Genomic DNA, 12,522 nt, shown 5'->3' on the forward strand with positions numbered 1-12,522 from the left:
GTTTGTACTTTCTTCTAAAAGCAACAGGAGGGGCACCTGGGTGGCTCGGTCGGTTAAGCGTCCGACTTTGGCTCAGGTCATGATCTCACGGCCCGTGAGTTCGAGCCCCGGGTCAGGCTCTGTGCTGACCGCTCAGAGCCTGGAGCCTGTTTCCGATTCTGCGTCTCCCTCTCTCTCTGCCCCTCCCCTGTTCACGCTCTGTCTCTCTCTGTCTCAAAAATAAATAAACGTTAAAAAAAATTTTTTTAAATAAAAATAAAATAAAATAAGTAAAAGCAACAGGAAACCAATGAAGAGTTTAGGCAGGTGACTTGATTTACATTTTTGAGACAATGAACATTACTATCATTGTTGTGGTGTTTCTTGTGTTATTAATGTGGCTGAAACACCGGACCAAAATTATCACCCTTTTTGAGCATTAAAACACTGCCCTCGGGGGACCGGGTGGCTCAGTCAGTTAAGTGTCCGACTTCAGCTCAGGTCACAATCTCATGGTTCATGGGTTTGAGCCCCGCGTCGGGCTCTCTGCTGACCGTTCAGAGCCTGGAGCCTGCTTTGGATTCTGTGTCTCCCTCTCTCTCTCTCTCTCTCTGCCCCTCCCCTGCTTGTGCCCTGTCTCTCGCAGTCTCTCAAAAATAAATACACATTGGGGCACTGGGTGGCTCGGTTGGTTGGGCGTCCGACTGTGGCTCGGGTCATGATCTCACCGTTCGTGGGTTTGAGCCCCACGTCAGGCTCTGTGCTGACAGCTCAGAGTCTGTGAAAGGAACAGCTTTGAATCCAAATGACAGCCCTGCCTTAGTTTAAAGCTGGGTTCTCTTTTCTGCTTATTATGGATCTTTGATAAGAAATACAATTGCCGAGAAGTCTGTTTTGCTTGCTGTTTGCTACGAGCATTGTGAGACCTTTCCTGATTGTAACCCGCTGTGTAGTAGAATGCGCTGTAAAACTTCCTAAATGTAGTCTGATATGTAATGGAATGAGTGATTGTACATAAACTAACCGGCATTTCTCGCTTCTGTAAACCTGCTTGCTTAGCACATTCCTCACCTACCCCCTTCCCCCTTTTTCCTCCCGCCACAAGTAACGGACAAAGCCTTCCCGCCAAAGGACAGACAAAGGACGCCCAATCAGAGAACAACAAATGTCCTTACTTTAAAATCAACTAATCAGGCCCCTCATAATTTGAAACCTCCCCTGTGCTATTTGTCTCTGTCTATAAAAACGCTATACCAACCCTGATCGTGGCCTCTTGCGTCACCGGCGACGAGTGCGCAGAGGACCAGGTTCGAACCTGCAATAAACGTCCCTTGCCGCTTGGCTTTGACTTACGACTCTGGTGGTCTTTTGTGGGAGGTTTTGGAACTTCAGGCATTACATCTGGAGCCTGCTTCGGATTCTGTGTCTCCTTCTCTCTCTCTGACCCTCCCTGGCTCACATTCTGTCTCTCTCTCTCTCTCAAAAATAAATAAACATTAAAAAAATTTTTTTAAATAAATAAACATTTAAAAAATTAAAAAAAAAAAAACAACAAAACACTGCCCTCGTTCTTTCCCTGTCCTGTCCCTGTGGCCCCAGGGTCTGCCCTTAGGAGCAGCTAATGTTACTGTCATGCCCCATCAGACCCGGTGAAACTGCCCTCTGCGCCCACCTCCCCAGCCTCCTCCCTGACCAAGTTCCACCTACTCTATTTGGGGGACTCTCCACACATGGGAACATCCTCCAGCCGCGTTCCTCCAAAGCCTCGTGATGGGGACAAGGATGCCCCACGGACAGCCGGACGTGGTGGGGGCAGGTGGAGGGAACACCCCTGTTGAAACTAATTCTCAGCTTCCTTAGGGGAACTCAGAACCCACCCAGCCCTCACCTGGCAACGAGGACAGCCGTCCCTGACACACGCCACAAGAGTCCAAAGTTGTGGACAGGGTACAGACGGGGCATTTTGCACCCCTGCTCTCATTGGGGACCCTGGAGTCTGCTGCTCGCCCACCGGATCGCCCCTCACTTTGACCTAAAAGCACAGGTGAGGACTCAGCGGAAGGGCACCGGCGCCCCCTGGTGGCCGCGCTCTTCCACAGCGGTCCCGCCAGCGGTCTGTTTGCATTCTCTGTCCTTCGCATTTGGCCAACCCTTGCCAATCAGATGAAAGGGAAATGATGGCTCATTGCTGTTCCAATTTGCATTTCTCTTCCTCTAGCCCTGAGAGCTTGACACTTGTTCATTGCACACTCCGGTTCGTCCTCTGTGGGCTGCCTTGGTATGAAGGTAATACATTTGCTTTGCTGCCTAAGTGGGTCGAGTCGAGACGCTTGGCTACCTGTGGGACAAAGCTGCCTGGCTCAAACAGCCATCCTGATGGCGCGAGCTCTGCTTGTTTAGGAGCAAGAGGCGATCCATCTTTAAGGTCACGTCTCAGAAGCTCTGAGCCCAGCAAGACTGTGCTGGCTTTTTCCTGCTCTGATGGTGCCCCGTGGCCACGCCTGGAGCCCTAATCCCACAGCCCCTGGGCTGTACTGATGTGCTCAGCACCGGGGGAAATGAATGCCAGCCGAAATGAAGTCCTCTGAATAGATCGGCATTCACAGGTATTCATCTCGTGCAGGGTGGTTTATCAACGTGCACAGAGACTCAGCCATGAAAATGCTTGCCACGGTGTCGTTTGTAATAGCAAAAAGAAAGCAAAAGAGGAAGAAAAACAGAAAAGGATCACACCGTCAAATGTCTCTACCTGTCCCACGTCGGGTTCTGACTACATAAGGAACGATACAGCCCTCCATGGAATGTCCTCTGAAGCTACCCAAGGTCACATTGCAGAAGAATACACAATGTCACGGGAGGCTGTTCAGGAGTCTTGACTCGGGGTTCACGGACTCTCGAGGAGGTGCTTCCGGAAGGGACACGGCATCACCTGAGACGCTTCTTGAAGCACCCTGAGCCCCACTCCAGCCCAACGGAACCTGAACTTCTGGCTGGGAAGGCAGGAGTCCTCACAAGCTCTCCAGATGATTCTTACGTATGCTCAAGGGTGAGACGTGATGCCACGGGGAAACGAAAATCGTCCAGAACCACGCAGGTGTATTAAGAGGGGGAAAAAGCTAGTTACATGCAAATTCAGTATACATAAAAGCAATCCCATTCACATGTATGTGCCTGCGTGTGCGTGTATGTAGCTGTGTGTGTACTGATAGGTACCGAAAATTAACAGCAATTACCTCTAGAGCACAGTTCCTCATGCTGGGCACTATGAACCTTTGGGGCCAGATAACTCTTTGTGGTGGGGGCCGTGCTGTGCACTGTAGGGTGCCTACCCGCACCCCTGCTCTCTCCTACCAGACACCTGTCACACACATAGCAGTAACGATAAGAAGTGTCTCCACGCTTTGCCAAATGTCCCCTTGGGGACAGGATGGCACCAGGCTGAAAACCACCACCCTAAATAGAAGGTATGACAGATCATCTTTGACTTTGTTTTCGGTCTATCTGCCCGTTGTCTTTAGTTTTTTCCCTAGAACTTAAGGTATTTTCGTCATGTAACAAAAAAAAAAAAAAAAAAAATGGTGTTTCTTAACGTGCCATTTGCCCGTGCTATCAAACAAAATACACGCAGATGAAAAGATACTCACGTTAGTATTTATAGGAAATAAGCTGATTTTATTATGATCTTAAAATAATTATGGCAAAGCACATAAAAAGGCCTTCCAAACGTCATTATTTCTTAAGAGGCTTTAAAATATTTACAACCTTTGGAATAGACAGCCAGATTTTAAGTATATCGTAAAGAAGCAATTACGATATATGGGAAATGCTTTACAAAGAGAGTGGATTTTTGCAGAAGCCCTTAAAAAAACCCACCAGGATAAACACTCTAACGCCGACAATAGGAAGACTAACTATGGCACATGCATCTGATGAACTTTAACACAGTAGCAAAATGATATTTACAAAGCCTCGAAAACCACGTGGAGGAAAGGTTCATGCTCTATTGTTAAGTGGGGGGAGGGAAATGGATACAAAATTGGACATGTCAGATCACCAGTGGCAAGCATAATAATGACAATGAAAAGAACGCCGTGAATCTCATTTCACCTCTGGGAAATACAACAGGGTGTTAAAGTGATCGTCAACCCAACAGTAGTGTCCTAGGTGATGTTTTCTCTCTACTCTTCCAGAATGTCCACGTTTTCTGTAATAGGCATGTATGTATTTACGGTGAGAGAGAGTAGTAAAATTTCTTTTTAAAAATAAAATGATCACAAAAATGTGCCGAAGTTTCCAGGAAGAAATAGGTCTCCGTATTGATCCGCACACTAATTTCCATCCAGATGAAAAACATAACTGTGTTCAAAAAATTAAACATATTCAGAAAGTACAATATAAACTAAGTGCGATTGTATCGGCATTTATCAGCTCTGGGAGGGATAAAACGTCAGGAGGATTGTACTACGCAGCCGGTCAGAAGAGCCGTAGGCAGTAACGTGATGATAGAAAACAATTGTTATGAGAAACAAACCGCATAATTTTTTTTTCCCCCCAACCTGGGGTCACATTCTTCTAAAAAAAAACAGAGGATCCCGTTTAAAAGGAGAGAAGGGGCGCTGGGTGATTCAGTGGGTTAAGCGGCAGACTCCTTGATTTCAGCTCAGGTCATGATCTCACGGTCAGGGACTCGAGCCCCGCGTCGGGCTCCAAGTCGGGCTCTGCACTGGGCACGGAACCTGCTAAAGATTCTCTCTCCCTCTACCGCTCGTGCTCCCTCTCTCTCTCAAAAAAAAATAAAAGGAGATAAAAGAATTTGAGTTTGGTGAGAATTCACTACCCGACACCAGATCTCGGCCGCCTCATCGATGTTGATCTAACGCGCTCACATTCATCCAGGGTGATAGACAATTCCAGCTCACGGGAAATAATTGCCGCAAAGACAACCCTCCGTGCATTTGTCAGGCGATATTTGCCCAACCTGGCCATTCGCAGGTGGCTCCAGTGAATTCTCTTGTTAGGTCACTCCTCGGGCTTGGATGTGGACACAGACTATATCTTACAATAGACCTCAAAGAGAGAGGCAGCTGCGTGCATTCGGTAGAAAATAGAAAAAGGCATGGCCAGGTTGACCACAATGATCCAGGGTTCAAAGCCAAAGACGATCTCCTCTAATCCGTTGTCGTACTCGGGGCGGCAGCCGAAGGCGGGAGGGACCCAAAGCTACAAGAGAAGAGGGGCCCGTGCCAGCAGCCGCCTGGGGAGCCCCACGCGACCCCCAGGCGCCGGCCTGGACTCGGGGACTCAGAGTTACACCTGTCCCTGCAACGTCCCCCCTGGAGGTCTCCAAATCCAACGAGCCTGCCTGACTCTTCTGGCCTCCTCAGCCCCCTCCCGAGTGGATGCTGCTCACACCCACCCGACTCTCTCCCCACAGCCCTCACCTTGGTCGGGACCTCAGTATCCCCCGCCTGAACTGCCACAGTGCCTCCAAATGCCCCCGCCCCAACTCCAGCAGACGCCTTCCATCCACCCTGACCCTGCTGTAGAAGCGATCTTTATAAAGGGCACATCTGACCTTGCCACTCCTCTGCTTGTCACGCGCCAGTGGCTCCCAGGAGCCTTCAGGACAAAGTCCAGATTCCCTCAGTGACGGGGCACTGAGTTTGACTGCAATTAACTACCACCACGTCCCTCACCACGCCCTTCACTTCAGCCGCCGAAGGCTGGATGTGACTCTCCTCCAAGCCTTCAGGGCTTTGCTCCTGCCTCTCCCTCTATCAAGGGCTCTCTGTCTTCCTTCTTCGGCTGAATCCTACCTTCTTCCAAGTCCTGAGACACTCCTCCTTCCAGGAAGCCCTCCATGATCTAACCAGGCTGGGAAGGAGCTCCTATGTGCACAGCCCCCCGGGCTTACCTACAGCAGAGGTCACCCGTTTATCACACCCGCCTTTACATCCCAACATTGGTGCCTGGAGACCCCAGCCACGTGGGGCTTTCTGGCTTGACCTGGAGAGACAGCCCAGGCCTTGCTCACATCCCCCTGCTTAGGGGAGGAGCCCCTGCCTTGGAGCCGGACCTGGGTTTGGGGCACTCACAGAGTGCCATTTAACCTCCCCGAGCCTCAGTTTCCTCAGCTGGAAGGTGGGACTACAGACACCTGTCACAGAGGGCTCGCATGAGAATAAAACGGCAACTACGTCTGCAAAACCTAAAGCAGTGACCTATCGTTGCTGTTGCTTGCGGAAGCTACGCACTGGTCCTGCCTCAGTCTCCCCGCCCCAGGTCCTCCTCCTCCACCTCCCCTGCTACAGCTGGTCTCCTGGGCCTGCTTCTCTTTTACACTGCACACTTCTGGAACTTTCTCCACCCTTGCATGGTGGCAGGCAGCCTCTTGGATGGCCGCCCCCTCCCCCCCACCGATCCCACCTCCTCGGAGTCACGTCCTTGTGGAAGCCCCTCCCCTTGAGTCAGGCTGAGCCTCATGACTCGCTTCAAACATCAGAATGTGACAGAAGGCGTGAGACGTCACCTCTGAGATTAGGTGGCAGAAGGACTGGGGAGTCCTGCAAGAGAGGAAGCCGGCCGCCCTGTTGTGTGTGACCTGCCCCGTGGCGAGGCCCCACGGCCAGGAGCGGAGGGAGGTCGGGAACTCACGCCCTCAGCCCAACAACCCACCAGGAAGTGAATCCCGCCAACAGCCACGCAAGTGGGTTTGGAAAGATCCCCTGGCGGTCAGCTGAGCAGAGGCACCGGCTAAGCCACGCTGGGATTCCCGACCTCCAGACTCCACAACATTAACGACCAGGTGTTGTTCAAGCTGCCGAGCGCGGGGTAATTCCTTACACAGCGACAGGAACTGATGCACCGTTTCACTAGCCTCTCCGTGCGGTCCCCTCTGTATCTCTGCCCACTGTGACCTCAGGCTCCGTGACCCTTAAGGCGCCTCCAACCACCCTGGCTGGTTCTTCCCGGCTCCTTCCTGCTTCCTCCTTCGCTCAGTCTCTCTCTGTTGGCTGGAGGGCTCACCCCTGGGTGCTCTTCCCTCCCCTACACACGCGACCCCTGAACGAGCTCACCCAGCCTTGGCTGTAAATAAACACCAACTATGGGCCGATGACTCCCCCCGTCTGAATTACTCGCCTGATCTGCCCTCGAGGACCCCACGGGCTACTTGGCGTCTTACTTGCGTCTCAAACTCCCCCTCTCACCCGCGACATCTTCCTCCTCGTGGCCGGTCACACGCCGGGCATCACCCTCGTGTTCCCTCTTTCCTTCAACACGCTGCACCTGCCAGCCAGCCCATCGGCGAGCCCGGAGGACTGTGCCTCCACGACGCCCTGCGTCAGTGGACCCGTTTCTGTCCACGTGCACCTGCCCGGCCATCGCTGTCCCCTGTCACCCAGGCCACCGCGGTGGCCTCCTGACCATCCGGCTTCCACAGCGCCCCTGACGGGCCCGCTCACCACTCCGCTGCCAGACTCGCTTCTCCTGCGAGACCACATCCCTTCCCACCAGCCCTCACAGCCACTGAAAATGAAATCCACCCCCTACATGGGATTATAAAGCCCACTGCTGGCTGATCCCTCGCCAGGCCCCCCAACCCCACTGCCCAGGTGTCCCCCACACCCGGGGTCCCCGTCACATGGCCCACCATCCTCCTCCTCCAATGAGATAAGCTCCCTGCCCCGGGGCCTGACCCCAGCTATTTCCCAGAACACTCACCACCCAGCCCCTGTCACCCCCTGAGGAAGCCCCTCTCACCCGCCTGGGCCTTCTGATCGGAGACAGTGCCAGGCGTGGCCTCGCTCCCTCTTGGCTCATTCTTTGCAGGGGGCGCTTCGCTAGAAGGGGTCTCCTGCCTGACCGTTTACTGCCAGCCCGGACCTCTGGTTCGCAAGCCCCCTAAGGCATCACTCACAGCCACGCTGGCCCTCGGTAGCCAGCCGGTGGCTATATCTTCAGGAGAGAGAGGAACGGAAGGAAGACAGTGGCAGAGAAGGCAAGGACAGACGACTGGCCCTCTTTCCTGAGATCCAATATTTAGATCTGCCGTGGAGTGTTTTTGCTTTTCATGCCAGTGGGAGGCGGGGCTGTGTCCCCTTCCCTTGAATCCGGGGGGCGCTGCCACTGCTTGACCCAGAGCATGTGGCAGGCAGGACTGATGCCACGCGATATCCACACAGGCCCCGAGAGACTGGAACCTCCAGTCTCGGCAGGTTGGCCGCTGGGCCCCGAGCCGCCACCTCAGAAGCCCCCCGACCCCGAGACCGCCATGCTGGAGAGCCCATGTGTAGACACGGCAGCCGAGGGTCCCAGCTGAGCCCTCTCAGCCACCCCCACCCCAGCCACCAGACCTTGGGCCCTCGATTCCAGCCCGCCCACCGGCCTCAGTCGATACCACGAGGAAGACGAGACTTTCCCAGCCAAGCTCTGCCAGAATTTCTAACCCTCAAGGTCATAAGACCTAGCTGGTTTTGACCTGCACTGGGGGTCGTTTGTTACACAGCAGTAGGGAACCCAAACATCTGCTTGGATGTCCGCCTGAGGTCGCAGAGGCGCCTTACGAGTGGACGCGTCCGGTACTAAACCCGGGGTCTTCCTTCCACCCCGAGCCCCTCCCGAGCCTGCCGCCCCTTCGGAGTCCCCAGTCTCCATAAATAGTGTCACCGTGTCCCCGGGAACTCGGGTCAGAACCGGGGAGTTGTTCTTGACATCTCTCCCCCCCTTCACACGTTACCACGTGGCTGATATTGGGGGACATTAAGCTAAGTGGGACAAGCCAGTCGCAAAGAGACAAACACTCCGTGAACACTCCACTCACATGAACTGCACGGTGTGGTCGAACCCAGAGGTAGGACGGGGTTGCGGGGGGCCGGGGGGTGGCGGTGGGGAACAGGGGCTTGTTTCCCGGTTACAGAATTTCAGTTTCGCAAGGCGAACGGGTTTCAGCGATGGGTGGTGGTGAGGAATGCCCTTCGCACTCCTGGACCGTATGCTCTGGGATGGTTACAACGCGGGCGCCGGGGTGGCTCAGTGGGTTGAGCGTCTGACTCTTCATTTCGGCTCAGGTCGCCATCTCGCGGGTTGTGGGTTTGAGCCCCGCGTCGGGCTCTGCGCTTGATGGTGAGTGTAGAGCCTGCCTGGGATTCTCTCTCCCGCTCTCTCTGCCCCTCCCCACTCGCTCCCTCTAAATCAATCAATCAATCAACTCTTTAAAAAAATAAAATGTGGGGTGCCTGGGTGGCTCAGTCGGTTGAGCGTCCGACTTCAGCTCAGGTCACGATCTCGCGGTCCGTGAGTTCGAGCCCCGCGTCGGGCTCTGGGCTGATGGCTCGGAGCCTGGAGCCTGCTTCCAATTCTGTGTCTCCCTCTCTCTGCCCCTCCCCGTCCATGCTCTGTCTCTCTCTGTCTCGAAGATAAATAAACATCAAAAAAATTTTTTTAAAAATAAATAAATAAAATAAAATAAAATGATTAAAATGGTAAATATTATAGTAAACGCTTGTGTTATGTGGTATTGCCTACAATTAAAGGTTCGACTGAGTTAAAGAAAAAGCACGAATCGCATCCTGTCACTACCTTAAAACCCTTCGACGGTTTCCTGCTGCATTCAGGATTCCGTCCTGGCTGCGGCTGTGGCTGCTGAGACCCCGCGTGGCCCACCCTGGAGCCTCTCTCGTGTCCCTCCCTTTGCTCGTCGTGCTCAGCCAGGCGGGTCTCCTTCCCGCGCCAGGAGCACGTCCCGCAAGCCCTACTTGGCCATGCATCCACACGCTCCCCAGGGCCTCCCCATGCCCGTCATTCTGCCCAGACGGTCCCCTCCCCCTTCCCCCCCCCTCCCTAAATCCCACCGTCCCGCCCGCCACCCTCGTCTGTCCCCACGGCCGCTGCTGTCCCCACGTGGACGTGCACACCAGCACCTCCGGCTGCGGCCTCTGTTCCCGCACCTGGTCCTGGAGGATGACGAGTCTCACCCTCTGCCAGGGGCTTCACGGCCTCGTGGGATGGACCGCGGGTGCGCGTGTGGCCCGTGGGGCTGCTGAGGGCCCCCCCCGGACATCACCCCGCGATGATTTCTGTCTTCCGGCTCACTCCCCGGTGAACAGAGGCAGGGCCTGGGGACACCGGGGGCGGAGCACGGAGGTGAAGAGATGACACGGGTCCCCCTCCCAGGACAGAGCCCTGAGTCCGGCCGTCAGGTCCCAACGGACCATCAGTTACCATCAGAGTCTACCACGGCCACGCGGTTCTTGGTCGAGCTGGTCCGAAACCACAAGCCAAGCGCCTCACCGGCGGTCAAGCAAAGAACCCGTGCGGAAAGCGGCTTTTCTGAACTTGCTGAAAAGAGAGAGATTCCTACCTCTGGGTGTGTACAAAAACAACACACGTTAGGGGGATTCTGGAACCAACTCTGACTTTGTAAGATCTAAGCTGAAGGCGCCTGGGTGGCTCAGTCCATTAAGAATCCGACCTCGGCTCAGGTCATGATCTCATGGCTCGTGGGTTTGACCCCCGCATCAGGCTCTGCACTGACAGTGTGGAGCCTGCTTCGGATTCTGTGTCTCCCTCTCTCTCTGCCTCTCTCTCTCTCTCTCTCTCTCTCTCTCTTTCCAAAAAGAAAATAAATAAATAAAAACATTAACAAAGAAAGATCTGAGTGGATACATGCCTCTCTGGAATACAAGCCTCACATAAAACGCAGCCCCGCGATAGTCACTAATCTGTCTCTCTCTCTCCCGTTCGGCTCCTTCATTCCCTGCTGTGCCCAGCACAGGCTCCAGAAATGTCTATTCCATGAAAGACGCGGGCCCACATGGACCCAGACTCGCCTGGGACCCCTTCTCCCTTCAGAGCTCCTCGTAACCGTCTGCCGGGCTGGAGGGGGTCCGAGGTCCGGGTGGCCCAAAGCAAGAATCAGATTTGATGGGCAGACACGTGGCCATCTCGGCTTCAGAGGGACCCTCCCAACGTTGTGGCCCTAGCGTGACATCAAAATGGGCGGTCCCTGGGCACGCCCCCGCTGAAACTAGGCGGAAGAAGCTCGAAAGCCAGGGAGCTGGCGGGGAAACGGCATAGCCCTGGCGGCCTGGAAGCTGGCGGCTGCAGAGAACTGACCCTGACGACAGGTAGGTGCCGTGGGCGGGGCGTCCCCACCCTCCTGCCAGCCACGGTCATTTCGAGGCCCGTGTGGTGCCAGAGGCAGCTGGCCTCTCCCTGTCACCAAGCCCTGCCATCCTACTGTGGATCTCTAGAACGGATCCCAACAAGGCACGGGGCTCTCTCTTCCTTTGTCCTCTCTCCATCCCCGCGGCCACTGCCCTGGGCCAGGGGGCCATCATTTCCCATCTGGGCTGCTTCAGGGCTTCCGTCCAGGTGTCCCCGCCCTTGGGCTCGCCTGTCTCCATCCTTCCCGCACACCGCTGCCAAGGGGATCCATCCAAGACACAAACCGAGAGGGTCCCCTATGGCCCTCAGCACGAGGACCAGACCCGGCCGGGCTGACGAAGCTCCGCTCAAGCCAGACCCACAGGCGAGACCCGCCTTGCTCTTTCCCCCGCCGCGGCTCTCCCCGACGTGTGTGGAATTCCTGCTGAACTACTTTGCTGCTCCCCAAGTAGGCCGTGGCGGCTTCCGCCTCCTCTGCGCTCAATGCTTGCCTTGGCCACCTGGTAAACCTCCAACCGTTCCTCAGAACCCGGGCAGCCGAAACGGAGTTACCATACGCCTTCCATGTTGCTACTTGCCATCAGAGGCTGCAGGCTGGAAACCATCCACTTCCCCGGCCTCCCTCGCGGCTAGGGGTGGCCATGGGAAAGCCGCTGCCTGGCACTAGTCCTTGCTCGTGTCTCAAGCCCCGATGTGACGCGTGGTGCTGCTGCAGCCACTCTGTGACCGCGTGGCAGTCCGCACCACACGAAGCGTGGTCGAGTGAAAGACGGACAGCACCTAGATCCTTGATCAAAGGGCTCAGCTGCTGGACCAACCCCGAATAGCCAACCTTCAGGATTCTTATTATTAAGACTGAAGAGACTGCTGGCCAAGCTTTCTGTTCTTTGCAGCCAAAAGCTCTCCTAACTGAGTCTGGGCCTCACCTCAAGCATCCCCAACTCACTAAAGTCCCTCCCTGGATCCCTGCTCCCGTTACACTTTGCATATACTCTGTGCCAACACTTGCCCTACTCGCTGTATGTTTTCCTTGTGTCCCTTCCCCCTATACTGTGACCTCTCTGAGGAAGAGGTTATTGGGGAAGGTCATCCGAAAGAAGTGACCGCCGGTCGGCCCCCCGAGCCCTCACAGGCTCCTCACCCGCCCCCTCCCGTGTCCTTGGAACGTGGGTTCTCCGTGCCCTTTTTGCTCCCAGAAGCTGCTCGAAGGACACAGCCCTGAAATAATGATGTGGCGTTGAGAACACCTGCACGGCATGCGCGACCAAACCCAGTTAAGCCTCTCTCTGCATATAGACTTCTGCCATCTAGCAGGCAGGTACAGGGACCCCACTCGTCTTGCTGCTGCTCAAGACAAGCCTTGTATGTAAGTTCCCC

The 12,522-nt window shown here is 54.9% G+C and overlaps 1 protein-coding gene across 1 annotated transcript in view; it reads right to left on the reverse strand.

Annotated features, from left to right (window-relative positions):
• Positions 1–3,639: 3,639 nt before the first annotated feature.
• The window catches only part of OTOP1 (otopetrin 1), a 36,706-nt gene continuing 27,823 nt past the window's right edge, over positions 3,640–12,522 (reverse strand). Inside the window, exon 6 of the mRNA XM_019453705.2 lies at positions 3,640–5,199. Within this exon, the coding sequence (XP_019309250.2) occupies positions 5,029–5,199 (171 nt within the window). The 3' untranslated portion in view covers positions 3,640–5,028. The remainder of the gene's footprint in view (positions 5,200–12,522) is intronic.

Source organism: Panthera pardus, unplaced genomic scaffold (assembly GCF_024362965.1).
Source record: "Panthera pardus isolate Hobbes unplaced genomic scaffold, ASM2436296v1 HiC_scaffold_13, whole genome shotgun sequence".
NCBI classification, from domain to species: Eukaryota; Metazoa; Chordata; class Mammalia; order Carnivora; family Felidae; genus Panthera; species Panthera pardus.